Source organism: Ipomoea nil, unplaced genomic scaffold, assembly GCF_001879475.1.
Source record: "Ipomoea nil cultivar Tokyo-kokei standard unplaced genomic scaffold, Asagao_1.1 scaffold1043, whole genome shotgun sequence".
Taxonomy (NCBI): domain Eukaryota; kingdom Viridiplantae; phylum Streptophyta; class Magnoliopsida; order Solanales; family Convolvulaceae; genus Ipomoea; species Ipomoea nil.
This window is the reverse complement of record NW_017617471.1, coordinates 13,072,482-13,093,277: the sequence shown is the minus strand read 5'-3', so window position 1 is coordinate 13,093,277 and position 20,796 is coordinate 13,072,482. Positions and strand designations below refer to the sequence as shown.

Below are 20,796 nucleotides of genomic sequence, written 5' to 3'. Positions count from 1 at the left end.
AGACCATCAGACAATGTACCAGTACCAACACAAGTAGAATAACGCAATAACTTGAAATCATTGGTATTAAATTCAAATCTGAATGGTGGAAACGGAATGGATGTGAAAACCGCTTTCCTTAATGGTGATCTAGATGAGGAGGTTTATATGAAACAACCTGAAGGTTTCTCTTCTAGGGGTGGTGAGCATTTAGTATGTAAGCTTTGATACCAACTGTTAGACTAAAACATATCACATACATCATATAATATGTGAAAACAGGATCATACTAACCTCCATCCATTAGTTCTTGTATTAAGCGATCCAGACTACTGCAGAGTTTTGTCTCTCACTTCTACTCAGCTCTCTCTAGATGGTGTATGAGATATGTAATGTGAGTAGTGAGAGGACTAGTGACCTTATATAACCACTGGCCATCATTGTGGTTGTATGGCTTTAGGTCTCCTAAATCCTAACCAGACTCCTAATCATAATGTATGGTAGTCTAGCTATTAGGTTATTAGTGTTGCACCACATATCAAATACTGAATATTATCATAACTTACCCTAATGTTATAATAATAAAAATTAGGGAAAACGTTACATGAGAAGCTTTCATGTTTGCAAATATATGCATCCACTTACTTTAATTTATGGAAATGTTCACAATCGCTAGGTGAAGATATACTTTGAGATGCATTCACTTATGGTATATATTTAGCATTATTCAAATTTATAATTTCAAAACTTTCATATATACTTTGATTTAAGAAAATTTTCATATTCGCTACTTGGATGTGCGCTTTGGATAAAACTCATATTATGGCCCTCCCAAGAAAGAACCTCATGAGATAAATCAATCTAGATTGTTCATAGGTTATAGCTAACCATCTCAAATGAAGAAAGCCAATAAACAGCTTCACGAAAAGTCAATTTTGAAATCTTGTAATTACAAAGTCCACTAGCCACCAACTAGTCTAAGGTTGCACCAAATTTCATATATACTAACAAACCTATATATTACCACAATATCACCTTCATCCCAACCCTACCAAAAAAAAAAAAAAAAATGCTCGCATGCCGGGCCAGTTTTTGCCCCATGCATAATGCCCAACAGTATAGGGCCTCAATTTTAGAAAGCTCAATATTCATTTTTGACCTAGCTGCTTAATAAATTAAAAAAATAATAATAAGAAAAGAAAATATGCAATTAAGCCCATATTCTTTTACACGTCTTTCTATCTTGCCTAAAACTCATCAGTTTTTCTCCCGACGAATCATGCAACACCATTGAAAATGGCAAGATTCTTCCTTCGATTCCTCCATTAATTTTACAACTTACTCCAAATTTCTTTGATTACCAAAGTTGCAATTTAATTTTCACTTCTCTCTCCTAATTAATTGAGCATAATTATACTTTTGGGAATGCCTCATTTATTTATCAGAATGGGTCACAAAAATTCAAAAGATGTCCCTACCCGCATGGACTTAGTTTAATGGTTCAGTAGGCAGTATTTATGAGAATATAAAAAAAAAAACAAAAAAAAACAAAAAAAGAGTTAATTTCACCAGAGGTCCCTTGTCTTTGGTGGCAATTTCAAATTTAGTCCCAGACTATCGTTTTTGCCATTTAACATCCCAGACTATTGTTTTTTGGACACTTTTAGTTATTTTCATGACTTTTCCTATTTTTTGTAAGGACCTTTTTGTCTCTTCATATTTTTCTTTTGTTATTTTTTCGATTTCAACCGGTTTAATTGGTTTAGAACTTTAGGAAACCTCTGATTTTTAGTAATCATATTTTTCAATCGATTTTTAGTAAAGTCTTAAACCAATTAAATCGGTTGAAACTAGAAAAATAACAAAAAAAAAAATTATAAAAAGACAAAAATACCCTTACTAAAAATATGAAAAGTCATAAAAATGATTAAAAATGTTCAAAAACAATAATCTGAGATGTTAAATAACAAAAAAAGATAATCTAAAACTAAATTTAAAATTGCTACAGAAAAGAAGGGATCTCTAGTGAAATTAACTCAAACAAAAAATTATGCTGAATTGGTTTCATCTGCTCCCAATTTAATTATGTGATACAATTTACGAGAATCTTTTGCTTGGCAGGACAGTACTATTACCCCGTCAGTTACATGTCATATATTATTAATAAAAAAGTTGAGTTAACACCAAAAATAAAAATAAAAAAGTTGAGTTATCATAATTTACATCCTTTCAAATGCTCTGTTATGTCAGAATGTGGGGGTCCTTAAGGTTGAGTTCAACCTTTTGGAAGAATATTATTAATAAAAAAAAACGTTACTTTATTGGCAATTTAGGAGTAAATGTAGGGATGCATGTAAGACATTAATTAATTTATTATAAGTCAACAACCAAAAATACAATTCTCACTTTTAATTAAAGAAAAATAACAATTTTAATCTATTAATTATACTTATATTGTAGATTTAGTCCATGAATTATTACCATATACAAATTTTTCCTTTAATTATGTGTAAAGTGACAGTTTTAATCCACTACTAACAAATTATGTTAATATTAACAATGCATTTTAAATTTTCAAGTTATTAAACGACACATTTTTTATTTTTTAATATCATTTTGTATTAATTAATCGTGAGGTTGTCAGACTCATTTTTTTTTACCATTGGAGTGTAGCTAAAACCTCAAAATTGTTTTAGTTTGCAAGTTCACTAAACATTATTGATTGAAATAAATATTATGAATTTAATAATTTTTTACTTCCATATCAATAAGTTGAAGTGAGTATTCAATCCATAAGCACTTTCAATTCATATGCCATTTTTTTTTTTTTTTGAAAACCAATTCATATGCCATTTTAATTTTCTTAAAAACAAAAATAAAAAGAAAGAAAAGAACAATGGTACTACCATACTGCCAATTACATTTTCAATTTTCCATTTACAACAAGACATCAAAAAAGAAGAAGCATATTAGTATATCATATGACCAAAGGAGGATATTTTGAAAAAAAAAAAAAAAAAAGGACTAAAAGTGGACTGACACCTATAAATTTAGGGCCAAAAATATAATTAACTCGATAAATTTATATTTTAATCACCAAATTAATTACATTTAACCTAGAAGCTAAAAACAAGTAGATGCATATTTATAAAATTTTAAAAAATTAGTAATTCTTCATTACGAATGAAGAGAAAAGGTATATGTAAAGATTTAATGGAGGGAAGTTGAGAAAACTCTATAAGATGACCAATATGTCTTTCAATAATTTAAAAATTCATGTCTAATGTTAATTTTAAGGGTGAATCAACGATTTGGTCCCTCACTTATTCGCGACTTGTCAATGTTGCCCCTGAATCACGTATTCATCGATTTAGTCCCTGAAAATAATTGTTTTTCGTCAAATCAGTCCCTATGGCCATATTCCGTCAAGTCTCAGGCGAGAGCTCCGATTTGCCCTGGGCATTTTGGTCTTTTCACGCCTTCTTCTTCATTAAGACCAAGCTTCGCCGGAGGGAGCTCCATCTCTTCTCTACTCGTCGAAATGAGCTCATCCGCAGTAGTGATTCACCATTGAGAAGCTTCCATGTTCGTATTTTTCCTTGTTAGCGCCGGCTTCCTTCGTCCTTGCCGTTCAAACTCAACCGACGAGCTCACTGGGGAAATTTTCAAATTCTCAACGGGTCCGGGTCCGGGCCCACTACTTCCCCCGGACTTGCGGGTTTTCCGTTTGGCAGTACGGACGGCCTTGGTGCCTCCGCCATTGGAGTTCGCGACCTGGAAGCGGCAATGCGGCAAAGGCGACGCGAACGAGATGGAACGAGAGAAGCTATTGTTCCCGCCGAACGGAGTAACAGAAGCAAAGAAAGAAGAATGAAGGGAATCCCTCTGACGCCGCACCCTTATACCGAGGAAGCTCGATGTGCCGCCGCAGAACACGCACGATGCTTCCATTTCCCCAGTCTTTAGCGCACACCCGACCCCCCTCACCGGGTATTTAAGCTTTCTCCGGCCACAACTTTCAAAAAAAAAAAAAAAAAACTAGAGGAAGAAAAAGAAGAGTTGGAATACTGCGGATGAGCTCATCATTTCAACAAGCAGAGAAGAGATGGAGCTCCCTCCGGCGAGCTTGAGCTTCTCCGGCGAAGCTTGGTCTTAATGAAGAAGAAGGCGTGAAAAGACCAAAATGCCCAGGGCAAATCGGAGCTCTCGCCTGAGACTTGACGGAATACGGCCATAGGGACTGATTTGACGAAAAACAATTATTTTTGGGGACTAAATCGATGAATACGTGATTCAGGAGCAACATTAACAAGTCGCGAATAAGTGAGGGACCAAATCGTTGATTCACCCTAATTTTAATTGAATATTTAGCGGTGGATTAAAATTGCCACTTTACATATAATTAAAGGAAAAATTTTGTATAAGGTAATAATTAATTGGTTGAATCTACAATATCACAAAAATTAATGCACTAAAATTACCAATTTTCTCTTTAATTAATATTTTTTTAGTTTTTCCTTATAATAAATATTTAATATTTGTTATTTAAGGTATTATAATATATGTGTGGGGCAGGGGGTGATAATCTCATCCATTGATTTACGATGACTCTAAATTAAGAATAAAAATACGGTGTCATAATTATTGCAAACTTTGAATATACATTAATTAAAACTTGAAATTGCATTTGTTGAAATGTTAAAATGCATGCAACTAACTCGAGTGACTTTTATTCTTTCAAAAGGCTGAATTCCAACCCGGCCCTACAGAGCATTTGGGAGGATGTAAATCATGGTGACTCAATTGAACATGCTCACTGCGTACAAGGAGCCCCCCTCACTGCCGCTGGTGAGACTCGATCCCTGATCATTTTTCTACAATTTTACCTCTATAACCAGTTGAGCTACCCATACAGGCACTCGAGTGACTTTTATAGATCTTGAATGCATTGTCACACATTATTATCGGATGCATCTTAACATTTTTCTCAATGCATGTTTGAAGATGGTAATAACTAAGAAATTGCCTCAGCATTTTTCTCCAAACTTAAAGCCATTAATCATCTCAAATCGATAAATAATATTATTTTACAATTTTACGGAAAGCATTCTTCTCATTTAGAAGGATAGTTATGCTGTGCATCCGTATGCATCATGCATGGTGCATCCGGATGCAAAAGCGACGTCGTTTTGACGTCTAACTTTAAAAAAAAAAATCAGAATTGCATAACTACATATCCATAATTTCATCACATCCATAATTTCATAACTATACATCCAGAATTACATAAGTACACATCCATAATTTCATAACTATAAATCTAGAATTGCATAATTATAAATCCAGAATTGCATAACTACACATCCATAACTTCATAACTATACATCCAGAATTGCATAACTACACATCCATAACTTCATAACTATACATCCAGAATTGCATAACTACACATCCATAACTTCATAACTACACATCCAGAATTGCATAACTATACATCCAGAATTGCATAGCTATACATCCAGAATTTCATAACTAAAAATCCAAAATGAATGAACTAAAAAATGAATAACATAATGTTATTGCTGGGAATCAAAACTGTTTTTTTTTTTCTAAGTAAGACGCGCGTTTTGATGCAAAACAACGTCGTTTTTGCATTCGTATGCACCATGCATGGTGCATACGAATGCACAACATAATTTGCCCATTTAGACAAAACCTTATAATACATATATTAAATTCATTATAATTTAAGAACTAAAAATACAATTCTCCTTTTCAGTAATATATATATATTTTTTTTTTAACATTTTTTTAGTGCTACTAACTCTATTACGATAATCCATAATACATATACATATATACATCGAGGCTACAGAATAAAACATCATAGTGATGTTTAATAAAAGTAAAAGAATGATAATTAAATTCTCCTCGAATAAAAATTTTGATTTTTTCTTTCTTATAATATACTTTCAATTCTGTCATCCTCTGCACCTCATACAAATTAAATGCCATACTTTATCTTACGATGATTTTTTAAAATTTATTGTAAACCACAATAAAAATATACCCCTATTTTTTTTTCAGTTTTATAAAAACTTTGATTCTGATTCTTAATTGTACACATCTAAAGAACAATAGTAGTAATTCTTATTTTATTTTACCACTAAAAAGTCACTTTAATTCTACAAAAACTCATTTTAATTTTTAATCATTAAAAATCTATACTATATATAAAAACAAAATTCTGAAATTTTAACTTCCCGCCCAATTTCGAAAAAATCTCTCCTCCTAATAAAATATATTGATTTCTACATTCCCATTCGTACAATAATTCTGCATTAAAATTCTATTCTCATATTATTATAAAATACTGTAATACAATCTATACTATATATAAAAACAAAATCCTGAAATTTTAACTTCCCGCCCAATTTCTAAAAAATCTCTCCTCCTAATAAAATATATTGATTTCTACTTTCCCATTCGTACAATAATTCTGCGTTAAAATTCTATTCTCATATTATTATAAAATACTGTAATAGAATCTATACTATATATAAAAACAAAATCCTGAATTTTTAACTTCACGCCCAATTCCTAAAAAATCTCTCCTCCTAATAAAATAATATTAATTTCTACTTTCCCATTCGTACAATAGTTCTGCGTTAAAATTCTATTCTCATATTATTATAAAATACTGTAATACAATCTATTCTATATATAAAAACAAAATCCTGAAATTTTAACTTCCCGCCCAATTCCTAAAAAATCTCTCATCCTAATAAAATATATTGATTTCTACTTTCCCATTCGTACAATAATTCTGCGTTAAAATTCTATTCTGATATTATTATAAAATACTGTAATTCAATCTATACTATATATAAAAACAAAATCCTGAAATTTTAACTTCCCGCCCAATTTCTAAAAAATCTCTCCTCCTAATAAAATATATTGATTTCTACTTTCCCATTCGTACAATAATTCTGCTTTAAAATTATATTCTCATATTATTATAAAATACTGTAATATAATCTATACTATATATAAAAACAAAATCCTGAATTTTTAACTTCCCGCCAAATTCCTAAAAAATCTCTCCTCCTAATAAAATATATTGATTTCTACTTTCTCATTCGTATAATAATTCTGCGTTAAAATTCTATTCTCATATTATTATAAAATACTGTAATACAATCTATACTATATATAAAAACAAAATCCTGAAATTTTAACTTCTCGCCAAATTCCTAAAAAATCTCTCCTCCTAATAAAATATATTGATTTCTACTTTCTCATTCGTACAATAATTCTGCGTTAAAATTCTATTCTCATATTATTATAAAATACTGTAATACAATCTATACTATATATAAAAACAAAATCCTGAAATTTTAACTTCCAGCCGAATTCCTAAAAAAATCTCTCCTCCTAAAAACTTTTGACTTTTGACACTAAGTTGTAAAGTGTCAAAAGTTCGGCAAGGCATAACTTTTGACTCCGTTGTCCGTTTTAGACAAATGTTTTTTTGAAATCGCGTATTTTTTCGAGATCTATGCACCGCAAACTGCCGTAGGCGGTTTGGCCCACCAATTTCTAAAAAAAAAAAAATACTTTATTAAAGAGTTTCTAAGAAAAAACTATGAGAACCTTATGTTTTATTAATGAATTTTTAATATTTTTAATTAAACAATTGTCCCGTGCATTATTTAATAATCTTTCTTTATAATTGGTCAAATTATTTAATTATGGTAAATTTGGGAATAATTAATGATGGTAATAGAAATCCTAGAAGAATATAGAATTGAACAATATTTAATTATTGTTATATTATTATTGTGACTCACGGAATACAAGAGTTAATGTCATTTTTGGTCCTAGACTTATTGGGGCATTGACACTTTTCATCCTCCATAATAAAAATTGCCACTTAGTAGCCACTGTTATTGATCGTTGGACAGTGTTGATCCTCCGTCAATGACGCCGTTTGTTGACCGTGAATTAGAAGGGTTTTTCTGTCTTTTTATGTTCTAATCCTTGTATTTCTCCATCCATTGGTCACTACTACATCCATTTCTTCAAACTGAGGTTATCCGCTTCAGTCCTTTCTAACATTAAGAAACCATCTTCACCCAACTAACAATCACGAATTTTACATTTGACATCAATCTCAAGATAATAGAAACAAGTGCAGTTGGAATAAAAAGGCTGTTAGTCCATGCCTGTGGAAATTTTGTCGAGCATACTACATAACTAGCAAAGTCAGGAATATCACCCAACCCCTCCCTTAACCTTTCTGCATCAACTATAATAGGTATGCCCCTACTCTTTGCCTCCTGCACTACAATCAAAGCAGTCTCATGCAGCCTTCCATCTAAGTAGACAATATTTACTCCAAGCGCTGAAGACAATTTTGATTTGGGTATGTAGACCCTCAGATATCATGGGTGGATATCCTGGAGTGAAAATGCACGTGCGAGTTTTTTTTTTGGTTGTCAACAATGACATATGTGAATGGTGAGTTTCCTCCTTTGGAAACCACCATAAAAGATGTATCAACACCATCCCTTTCAAGCTCATCAAGTATTCTTTCGTCATGCGAGTCATCAGCAACCATAGATATGATCCTTGGATTAAGAACAAGACAAATTTTATCATCCGGGTTTTATCAAAACATTGTCAGTGTTACCACCTCCTTGAACCTCAAAGCTGGTGCTCCGAATTTTATCATCCGGGTTGGGAAATGAAGCTACAGCAGCCAGGAAGTCAACACCGGCCATTCCAACACCTCAGACAATGTGATTTTTTGGGAGCGGTGGATTCCACATTTTCAGCTTGAAACTTCAATGAATTTCAGGTAGAATAACAGTGTTTTTGAGGTTGTGCACCAAGTAGTTGTGGTCAGAGAGAGAGAGAGAGAGAGAGAGAGAGAGATGGGAAGGATATTTATGGTCAATATGGAAGGGAGGACTTACAGGTGCAAATTCTACATCACGCCATCTACAACTACAACTGCTATTTACCATAGGAGGGTTCGCCGACCTGCTGCCCTCTCTGCTTCGCCGGAACCAAAAACCACCGGTTAAGGCCCCAACCTCGCCGAATCTGTTGCTGCACCGTCAGATCTGCCTTACTGGTCCGTCGCCGGAAGGAGTTACTGCCTCGTATGCTCGTCGCCGTACCCACAACTCGCCGGAGAAGAACCTCGCTGCTACTCACTACCGACGGTTACTACTTAGCCGCCAAGTCTCGCCATCTCGCCTCACAAGAATATTTAATTATGGTTATATTATTATTGTGCCTCACGACCATTATATACTAACAGTACTTGAAAAGAAACTAATAATAATAATAATATAATAATAATAATATAAGTGGTAATAATAATATCTAAAAGTAATTAAGTGTTAATAATAATAGTAAGAATATTAACGTAAGAGTTGTAACATAGAATAAATCGTAATAATTAATAACTATAGTCTATGATTAAATTTGGAATTGTCAGGAAAGATAAACGACCTCTGGTGAAATTAACTCTTAAATAATTATATATCGATTTAAATATTCTTAATATATTACAACAATTCCATTCCGTGCATCGCACGGGTGAAAATACTAGTTAAATATTAAAAGCAAAGAGGCAGCCCCAAAGTATAGTATTAAGAGCATCTACATCAGAGGAGAAATAGGGGAGAATTCACTACTTTTGAGGCCAAAATGCCATGGTGGCAGAGAGAGAACCAAGAGAGAGAAGGGGTGGGGAGCATCTGCAAAGGTTGGGATATTACTCTGTCCAAGAAAAAGAATTAATCATGGAGAAGAGAGAACCAATAGAGAAATGACATTCTTATTTTTTATATATATTTTTTATAAAATCAGTTTTGATTTTTATTTTTCCTCCCCTCCCACATTATTCTCTTTCCTACTCACTCTTACATTCTCCCCCTAATATCCCCAACTGATAAGGATGCTCTAATAGAGTATAAAACAGTCCAAAGTCCAAGGGAAAAATAATTTAAGAGAATTGTTAATTTTAAGAAAAGTTGGAAACTTTTGTTTAAGGGAAACAGCGCCAATTCCAATTCCCAAAAACTGAAAGGAATTTGCGCAGCACAAAGACCCACACACTTGAAACAAAGACCTTGAGAACATACATTTCTTTCTTGAATCTTGATCCACTTCAATTCTTCACTTCACTTCACTATTTTGGTCTGCGGGCAAATTAAAAACCCTTCGCCCCATCAATCCCAACATATATATTATCTTCATTAAAACAAATCAAATTAAACTAACACACACTCAAATACCAATGCTTGCACTTGCATATATAAACATACACATGGGCGTTTAGTTCACGAAATGTTAGATTATCTCAAGGAATATTATATTACAGGGAATGTTAGATTTCTATATTTGGTTTAAAACTAAGATATGTAAATAAGATAACAGTAATAAGACAAATTGATTAAAATGTCCAAAGTCCAAAATTAGTAATAAAACAATAGAATGTGAGATTATCTAAGAAATTGAGCGTTTGGTTCAGGTTATATTTGCTTGGTAATATAAGATTCTCATGTTTGGTTCAGATTATATAACTTTCCCAGGGAATGTCAGATTACCTCCACATTAAGTTTTGAGTTATTGGAAGGGAATGTGAGATACCCTCCAATTTCTTAGGTAATCTCACATTCTCTTGTCTTATTACTAATGTAGGATTTTGGACGTTTTAATCAATTTATCTTATTATCGTTGACTTATTTACATATCTTAATTTTAAACCAAACACAGGAATCTAACATTCCTAATAATCTAACATTCCCTTCAATCTAACATATCCTAAGATAATCTAACATTCCGTGAACCAAACTCACCTGGGGGCGTTTGGTTTACGGAATCTTGGATTACCCAGGTAATAGGATTACCTCCAAGAAGGTAATGTGAGATTTTGGGAATGTAAGATTACCTGATGTGTTTGGTTTAGATTGTGTAATATAATATTACCTTATTTGGTTAAGACTTATTTTTTAGGTTATATGGATCAATTTACTATAATGTCCTTAATGATATATATATATATATATATATATATATATATATATATATATATATATATATATATATATATATATATATATATATTTATTTATTTATTTATTTATTTATTTATTATTATTATTATATAAGGATTAGTTAACAAGGGCAAAGTTGGAATAATTCAAGGTAATCTAAGATTACCTAAAAAAATGGGGGTAATCACATTACCTTGAAACATTACCGCCACATCAACTTTCAAGTAATCAATGTTGCAAAACACGCTAGGCGCCCCCTAGGCGCCGATTTTTTATTTTTTATTTTATTTATTTTTTTAATTAAAAATAAAATTAAAAATTAAAAATTTTTAAAATTTAGTAATACAACATAAGGTTTCCATAGTTATTTCTTAGAAATTATTTACGAAAGTGGTTGTAAAAGTGTTCAAAATATTGTTTAAACCATCTAAATACAAAAAAAAACTAAAATTAAGAGCTAAAGAAGCATTTTTTTGAGAAATAGTGGACCAAATCGCCTTCGGCTGTTTGCGGTGTATAAATCTCGAAAAAATACGCGATTTGAAAAAAAAATTGTCCAAATCGGACAACCGAGGCAAAAGTTATGCCTTCCGAAAGTTTTTCGACATTTTCAAAAAAAAAATTAATAATAAAAAAATTAAAAGCGCTGGTTCAGGCGCTGGTTCAGCCGGCTAGGCGGCCGGCCGCGGAGATGGCCGATTTCGGCCTTCTTCGCGGCGGCGCAATGGCGCCGATTAATCGGCGCCTAGGCGCGATTTTTGCAACATTGCAAGTAATATAACATTACCAGGTAATCTTATAACTTGAATCAAACAAGGTAATATAACATTACCAGACTCAGATTACCTAGGTAATCTAAGATGACCCGAACCAAACGCCCCCTTGGTATCTTACATTCCCTTCCAATATCTAAAAACTTAATGTGGAAGTTATTTTACATTCCCAGGAAAAATTACATAACTTGAACCAAACATAGGAATCTTATATTCTCAAACAAATATAACCTTAGGTAGTTATCTCATATAACTTGAACCAAACCCCCTATTTCATTTAGGTTTGTTTTGAAATCTGAAAAGTTTTCCAGAAAATTATTTTTAAAAATAATTTATTTATTTTTAAATATTTTAATACTTTAATGTTTAGTTGAAGGTCAAAAGTGTTTTTTTGTCTGAAAGTTAAAAATTGTATTTTTTTTCTATTTGGTTCATTTTTTTATAAAATGAACACATTATTTGTTATATAATAATAATAATAATAATAATAATAATAATAATAATAATAAGTGGTGTTGGTGTTGGTGTTAGGGTTGGTGGCGTGGTGTCCTTGTGATGGTAGTGATGGTGTTAGTAGTGGCGATGGTGGTTGTGGTGTTAGTATTAGTGGTGGTGGTAGTGTAGTGATGGTGATGGTGGTGTTAGCAGTGGTGGTGGTATTGGTTTTAGTGGTGGTGGTGATAGTGGTGTGGTGGTGATAATAATAATTTGAAAACTATCTTGCAAGAAATGATTGAAAAGAGAGTGACGAAAAAATAAATTACCTAAAAATACCTTATGACTAAAAATTTAGGAAGTCATTTTCCTCTAAAATTTCTTTTATATAATAATGATTCTATGTAATTGACTACACCACCTTTGATAAAATTACTAAAATGTTTCACCAAGAATAATATATACGCATGGATCTAAAATTTTAAAAAATTTATATTTGGTTAAACTAAACAATAAATATATACCCATTTTGTTCAAATGAAAACCAGTCATTCATTCATTCACTGTAACAGTATTTGCTCTATACTTTTTTTAAACATATTTCAGCCAAAGAATCTAGGTCTCACTATCGAGATTCAAACATATGACTACTTATATGGAATAGTAACTAAGATTTCATCACACTACATGGTATTATTAAGATTTATGTATTTAAAAACTAAAATAAAAGTACCATTAAATACAAAATTTTGAATATAAAAATTAAAATAAAAAGAAAATAAAAAATTCAATGAAAAAGAAAGAATTAGTTTAACAAATACTACGTAAATAATAAACAAGATACAGATGGAGTAAATAAAATGGTTAAAATAATGGACTGACTTGTGTTTTCCCCGAAAGAGCCTCCCTTCATTTTGCACAAACCAATATAATGCTAGCTCCTATGACTGACATGAGTTAGTAAAAGTGAGCAGATCGAGTGGAACAAAACAGCAATTAGACATAGGCCCTGTTTGGTAAAATGACTGTTAGTCAATAGCTGTTTGTTGTTAACTGATTGTGTTAATTAAAGGGTATAAATAGTTGATAACATTAGATAATTGTAGAAAAGTGTTTGGTAAATTAGCTGTTAGCTGATAGTTGTTTGGTATAATTTCTTTTCTCAAAAAGTTAATTGAAAAAGTTGCTTGGAGTAGCTTTTTGAATTTTAGCCTTTTGGAGTTGTAAAAAGCTAATTAACCAAACATTTCTATTGATATTTTAACTAAATCAAACAATTAATAGTGATCAAATAAGCTAAAATTAGCCTATAGACCAATTTTTTACCAAACACGGCCATAGACACCGATAAATTAAAATAGTATTTTACTGCCTAGCTAATTATTCATTTTCATTGCTCATCATGGGACATGGGCTACGTGTTTGGTCATGATTGGAAGATGCAGTGTAGGAGTTCGAATCTTATTAGAATTCATATATGAGAAAAAGATACAAGGAAGTTTGAGAGATCTGCATTAAATTCCTTGCACATGAAGACTTGGATCTGACCAATGAATTGATAGTGCGATTTGCGATTTACCTCTGCAATAATTTTAGGGGCGAGGTCTTTGGAGATTTAGGATTAATCCAGCAAAACTGATATATATATATATATATATATATATATATATATATAAAAGTTCAAATGCGGCGAGACCCTCCCGTGCGATAGTTTTCATAATACACCAACAGTGTTAACAATATGCACCAATAGTGTAAGAGAAACACACAACACAGTGTTAACAATATGCACCAATAGTGTAAGAGAAACACACAACAATGAAATGTAAAAATACACCAAAAAATACACAATACACCCAAAAAAATACACCATAGACCTTCCTACAGTGTATTTTCGAACATTGTAGGGTGCTTTTAGTCCTACCTAATGGTATGTTGTTAGTGATGCGTACCTAATTTGAATTGTGTGTGTTTTTGTAGTGCATTTCATAACATTGATGGTGTATATTTTGCTTAACTATTGATGTATTCTGAAAACCGCCGCACAACCGCCCTGGAGGGTTTCGTCGCACCGGAACTCGCTGCTCCATTCTCTCTTTCAGGTAACGCCGGCGACGGGTTGTTGCTGCTCATCAAGCTCCATTCGACGACGAAAGAGTCACGACGCTGCAGTTAAGATCAACGATGGCGGGCTTTGGTGTTTGGCGCTGCAACGAGGCAAATTGGAGGCATAGGCGTCGCGGTGAGGACGGCTGCAAAGTTGGCTCTGTGAAATTTTGACTATTAAAATTTTTCGGTAAAATTTTGACAGCAATTTGGCTGAAGTGACCAAAATTAATAAAAATTGCATAGTCAAGGTACTAAATTAACACTTTTGAAAGTCGATGGATTGACAGGATCCCTATAATCACCGGAGCAAAATTGAAATTTACTAAAAAAAAAAAAACATAATATTGTGGTTGATTGTTTGTAGAGATGATGAAAGAAGAATACTAGTCTACTCCGAATAGTAAGGGAGTGAATACTAGTAGTGAAGTGGCAGCAGCCAGTAAGGAAAAGGAAAGGGAAATAGCATACAGCGCAGCAGTGCAGTGGTAGTGTTGTTTTCACCAATCTAAGCTGATGGGGGCTTCTCACTTCTCACTTGTTGGTGTCACAGTGATTTAGACTTGAAAGCGCCCATCTTTTCATGTCCATTTGACACTGATCTTTGATATGTCACTTGCCTTCTTCACTTCCACCCTCCTCTTTTCTATCTTTTCTACCCCTCCCCCTACCCCCCTCCCCCACTTATTTTCTTTTCTTTTTTAAATCATCATTTTCAGTTTTCAACTCTTCTCTATTATATTATTCCTTCATGTCCGCCTGTCAAGCATTCTGCACTTAACTTTGATTATATTAACCTTTAAGCCCCCCTCAACACTACATTATATTACATACACTCCCTCATAGAAGAAACTCAGAAACTAAAAGAAAACAAAAACCAAAATGGGTTCTTTGGGTGGTGGTGAAATTGCAAATAGCAATAAGAAGGCTTTGTGGGTATATCCAAAAGTGATGGGTGCTAATCCTTCTGAAAGATGGGGACATTCTGCTTGTTATTGTAATGGTTTAGTGTATATCTTTGGGGTAAGTAATTCAATTCCAATCTTTTCTTAATCTTTCTTTCTTTTAGATGTGTAAATTATATATATATTTTTCTGTTCATTTTTATTTTTGGGAAGGAGCAAGCTGCACTTTCTGCCATAGTCATTGTGTATTCCTCTTTTTGGTTATATTCTTAATTCTTGCCAGCCCTCTCATGGTAGGTGGAGATATATATTATATATGCTAGTCTTTCCATCCCCACCTTTAGAGGGAAACTATATATATATATATATCATGCTGTAATAAATAAGATGCATGATATTCACAACAATTTGAGACAAAAATGAGCATGGTTTTGAACATGGATGTACAATATATCACTTTTTACCATGCATAGTATTATTATGGTTGATGGAACTGAAATGGTGTTCATTTGGCACCTAGCATATCATATTATATGTATATGTATATGGTTTGGCATTTTATATTTTTCTGTGTGCATTTTTATTTATTTATTTTTTTTGTATTTTTTGCTATCAATGCTGCTACAAGAACATGATTGATTAAAGGGAAATTTAAAGCAGTCTTATTTTATTTTAATTTTTTCCTTATTTTTCTTTCACTTTTATCTTTGTTTTGCTTTTTCTACCTCATTTTTTGCCTTTTCTTGAATACCCCAAAAAAAAAAGAGAGTAAGAAATTCCTGAAGTAAGTTTATGCTTCAATCTAAAGTGTTAAGAGTACACATTGAAAATATAAAGAGAATATATGAGTTTATAAGTTCATTAGTTAGTTTAAGTAATAATCAGATTCAATCTTTTAGGGCATGTTTGGTAAATGACGGATCTGTCTCCCATAACGGCTAACTAGTCCGCTAACTGCTGATTGTCAAACAAGACTTTAGTGTGGTTTGACTCATTTGTATTATAGCCCAATCTTAGATTATAACATAAGCAACTGAACTGTGAAGTATGTTTAAGGTTGACATTGTGGTGTTTCGTGTTTAGGGATGTCGTGGGGGTTTGCATTTTAGTGATGTTCTGGTGCTAAATCTGGAGACAATGGGTTGGAACATACTGGTGACGACAGGGCAGGGTCCCGGGCCACGCGACAGCCACGGGGCTGTTGTGGTTGGGCATAAGATGATAGTGTTTGGAGGCACAAATGGTTGTAAGAAGGTGAATGATCTCCATGTCTTAGATCTTAGGACACTGGAATGGACTCAACCCGAATGCCAAGGGATCCCGCCTTTGCCCCGCGAAAGTCACACTGCAACGCTTGTTGGGGACAGCAGGGTTGTGGTGTTTGGGGGCAGTGGACAAGGAGAGGCCAATTATCTTAACGATTTGCACGTCTTGGACCTTAAAACCATGAGGTGGACATCCCCGGAAGTCCGAGGTAGTTATATGCCTGCCCCGAGGGACAGCCATAGCGCTGTTGCTTTGGAAAACAAGCTGTTCGTGTATGGTGGAGACTGCGGTGATAGGTATCAGGGTGAAGTCGATGTGCTCGATATCGATACTTTCACTTGGTCAAGGGTACCCTTTCTTTCTATTCATACATATTTTCCCAAAATCTCTGAGTGAAAGAACATAGGAACTAATAGTCTTTAGTTGTCTTGACAGCTTGATGTTCATGGACCTTTGCCCGGTGTTCGAGCAGGTCATGCTTCCGTGAATTTTGGTTCTAAGGTAAGTAATTTATCTGTCTAGATTCCTTAAATGTGAAATATTTAGTGTGTAAGTCGAACCGACTCTTAGTAATTAAGCACGAATTCTGGTGTCTTAGCTTGTTGGTTCTGCAATTTTCGTGCTTTGCAGATTTATGTGATCGGAGGGGTGGGGGATAAGCAATACTACAATGATGTTTGGGTCCTCGACGTGGTTTCGTGTACATGGACTCAAATCGAAGTGTGTGGGCAAAAGCCACAAGGCCGGTTTTCTCACACAGCCATAGTCTCTCACTCGGATATTGCAATCTATGGAGGGTGAGGGCTACTTTCACTTGCTTTAATTAACGTTGTTTTACTGCTCGAATGACATTTTTGTTCTTTTCTCTTTGTCGGCTAACTCGGTGGTATTGCAGATGTGGAGAGGACGAGCGGCCTCTCAACGAGCTGCTCATCTTGCAGCTCGGGGCAGAACATGCCAATGGGAATAGTAGCCTGTCTGTGTCTAGGGCTTCCGAAAACTTGCTCGATTATGAATTGAAAAGGTTTCGAAAGGTAAGAAAAAATAGTTTGGTCTTTCCTAGCTACAAATTGCATTGCTGGATTTGGCCCTTTACTGGCCTCTGCCCGACAATTCCCGATTTTTAAAATCTTAAATCTTTCTAATACATTTAATATGCAAGACGAGAAAATGATGATTGAATTCTGCTATTTGTAGCTGGAAGATCTATTTAAGAGCAGCAAGGAGAATATGTCTGCAACAGATGCTCAAGGACTCGACTTAGAATCGAAGTCCTCTCTTTGTAACGGTTCAGAAACATTGCACCGGAAGAGGAGAAGAATGTGTAACACACAGACCTACGAGATTGACTTGGAGGCGGATGATCATTCTCTGTCTCTTTCTCAACGCTCGTCTTCATCCCAATCGGACCAAGAACTGAGCACCGTTAGGCTTGGCCCTAGTTCTGCCACTGCTGTAGAACAGTTCCCGTTGTTGAGAAAACAAAGCTTCTCACCTAACACTAGCCAGTCTAACCTTGTCCCGAGAGTCGAGACGAATCCCAAAACCATCGTTCCTATAGCTGCAAAGGATTTGCATTTGTTCGGTGGAGAGCATCATAGTAAGCTACCCTCAGAACAGCATGTTCACCGGCCTCATTCATTTAGCCGCGTGTTGTGCCCTGTAACAGAGAGCAAGCCCTTCGAGACGGGGCAATACCAAAACATGGTAAGATACAAATTAGATATGTCCTTTCTTGTTGCATTGTGTTGGGCGGAGGCCAGTAATGGGCCAAGTCCAGCAATTGGTGGTTAGAGGATTGTTGAGCAGAGACCAGTAAAAGGTCAAGTCCAATACCCTGTCTCTCGAAAATAAAGTTGCTCCTTTAATTTGGCGCAACTATCTATAGCTTTTGGCGTAGTGGTAAACTCTTGATCCTGACACATTGTCACCGTCATTAAGCTAATCCATTTCTACATGCTAACACTACAGATTGGAGCTGAGATTCACGGCAAGGTTGATGGGGCCTTTGATTCGGGCTATCTAATGACTGCGATGGTGAATGGGAAGGTTTTCAGAGGTGTTCTTTTCGCTCCGGTAAGCCTCTATGAGCCATCTCATTTTGCTAGCTCTTGTAAACTTCAAGCAAGCTTGATGAACTAATATGCAAGTGCAATTGAATTAGGGACCCGATCTCATGGCCCGGGGATCCATTCTTGCTCAAAATCCTTCACAACATCACACCCAAATCAATGTAAACAGCAGCACACAACATGTGAAAAACACAAATTGCAGAAGGCAACCTCAGCAGGCTGCAGGACAAGAAATTTATCAGAGGTTTCGGACAGTTCCAGGTAGAAGACTGAGCACACATGTTAAATCATCACCTCCATTGGCATTGCCAAAAGATCATCACAGCCATAGGAGTAGTGACATTCAAGGTGTTGTTCTTACACTGGGAGGTCCAGGATGTGGCCATGCTAAATAATTCATTATTTTTCCTTGATTTGTACATCTCACATAGCCTAAAGCTTTCTCTTTAGTTTTGCCTTTTCTTTTTTTCTCTTCTTCTTTTGCTGATTGAGGTAGGTTAGGTAAGTTGGTTTTGCATGCAACCTTTGACTTAGCAACAACATTATTATATTCTTGGTTTGTAGTATCTCTCTAAGAATGTGACAACCAAAAAAAAAGGTTTGTTAGCTACTTCACAATTTTACTTAGCCGGGCTAAGGACTAATGCTTGCCATCTAAATAGAAATAACCAATGTTTCTTTGTGTAAATAGTAGTGAAACTAATTGCAGTCTATTGCTAGCCTTTCACGAAATCCATATAAATATGATACTAAATTTTTAAAATTTGTTTTGTTGTTTTTTTTTTTTTTTTTTTAAATTTAATTTATGAAATATGTTGAGAATTATTCATTTTAACCCGCACGATGGTTAGCTCAGTTGATTTAAGATCGAGTTCTAATAATTGTAGTGTAGTAATTACATATAATTTGTTGGGGTATTGGGGAGCTTTTTTGTAGGCACTAGGTTCTTTCATTTCTAATGGATTGTTGAATTATTGTGATTTGTCATATTCACAAATCTTGTTGGGTAAGAATATGGATTGTTGAATTATTGTGATTTGTCATATTCACAAATCTTGTTGGGTAAGAATATGAGATTCTGGGGACAAGAAAATTTATTTTTTGTGGGCAAGAGTGATTCATTTTTAATTTATTGTGTGATATAAAAAAAAATTATACCATTAAAGTTCATATAAAGTATTAACATTATTTATAAATAATTTTATCAAATTTATTTTTATTCATTAATTATACATATAGACACATTTACTTTATTTTGGACATTAATTTTTGCACAGCACACCATATTTTTTAATCGGTGTTAAAAAAGAGAGGATATTTTTCTTTTTAGTACTGCTGATTTGATTACAATGTAATATCAGTACATAACTACTTTATCAACCTACTGATCCTTATTGAAACTCAAAATCCATGATCTCCTATTTGAGAGGGTCATTTCATGCCACTGGATCACCAAGTCATTGCGAAATGTTATTTTACTTGTTAACATAAACCATTATAAATAATTTTATAATTCTTTCACTATCATTGTTCTATTTAATAAAAAAAAATATTAAAATTAAGAAACAAAACAGGAAATTACACTTTTAAAAATTATTGTTGAATCTAAGATTTGATTAAAGGGAGCAGGAGATGATGACGTGTGGAAAGAAGGAAAGACAAGACAAGTGAGTGATTGAGTGAGTGAAATGGAAAAGGAAATGGTACATCAACAGATCAAATCAAATCTGAGTTGGGAAAAGGTTGACAGATCGGACGGCTGACAATGGCCCCTCTTCTTCAAAGGACAACACCCCGCGGGGGGCACGGGGGCTTTTCCTTTTCTTTTCCACCCAAACCCCAACGTAACGTCGTCATTCACTCCACTCTCTGTCTCCACCAGTCCCATCAATCATCATGCTATACTATCCATCATCTCTTTTTGACTCCAATCCTATCCTCTAACCTCATCAGACCATTCCCAGTTTTATTATTATTATTCATTAATCTTTTAGAAATCATTTAATTCGGAATGTAAAATTATTGAGTTAATATTATTCCTCAAAAAATAACCAGAATACTATCTTGTGTGTTTATTTTTATTGTGAGGATGTAACATTAATATATTTAGTTGATATTATATTTTAGGTGAAATGGATTTCGGTGCGATTGGCTATCTGAGGTGAGGTTATGGGGTGAGATGAGAGTC

At 33.9% G+C, this 20,796-nt stretch overlaps 1 protein-coding gene and 1 long non-coding RNA gene across 2 annotated transcripts; one reads left to right on the top strand and one right to left on the bottom strand.

The window, feature by feature from the left end:
• Positions 1 to 929: 929 nt before the first annotated feature.
• Positions 930 to 19,369, bottom strand: LOC109180932. Its single transcript, XR_002054137.1, has 4 exons — positions 19,359 to 19,369; positions 15,219 to 15,427; positions 11,487 to 11,495; positions 930 to 940 (listed from the first exon to the last, which is right to left on the bottom strand). It is a non-coding gene; the product is annotated as an uncharacterized LOC109180932 (long non-coding RNA).
• LOC109180931 (acyl-CoA-binding domain-containing protein 5-like) lies at positions 15,082 to 19,226 on the top strand. Its single transcript, XM_019330651.1, has 8 exons — positions 15,082 to 15,388; positions 16,354 to 16,884; positions 16,972 to 17,037; positions 17,167 to 17,333; positions 17,432 to 17,570; positions 17,734 to 18,243; positions 18,508 to 18,612; positions 18,701 to 19,226. The coding sequence occupies exons 1-8, from the start codon at positions 15,248 to 15,250 to the stop codon at positions 19,001 to 19,003; spliced, it is 1,962 nt and encodes a 653-aa protein (XP_019186196.1). The 5' UTR covers positions 15,082 to 15,247; the 3' UTR covers positions 19,004 to 19,226.
• Positions 19,370 to 20,796: the final 1,427 nt, after the last annotated feature.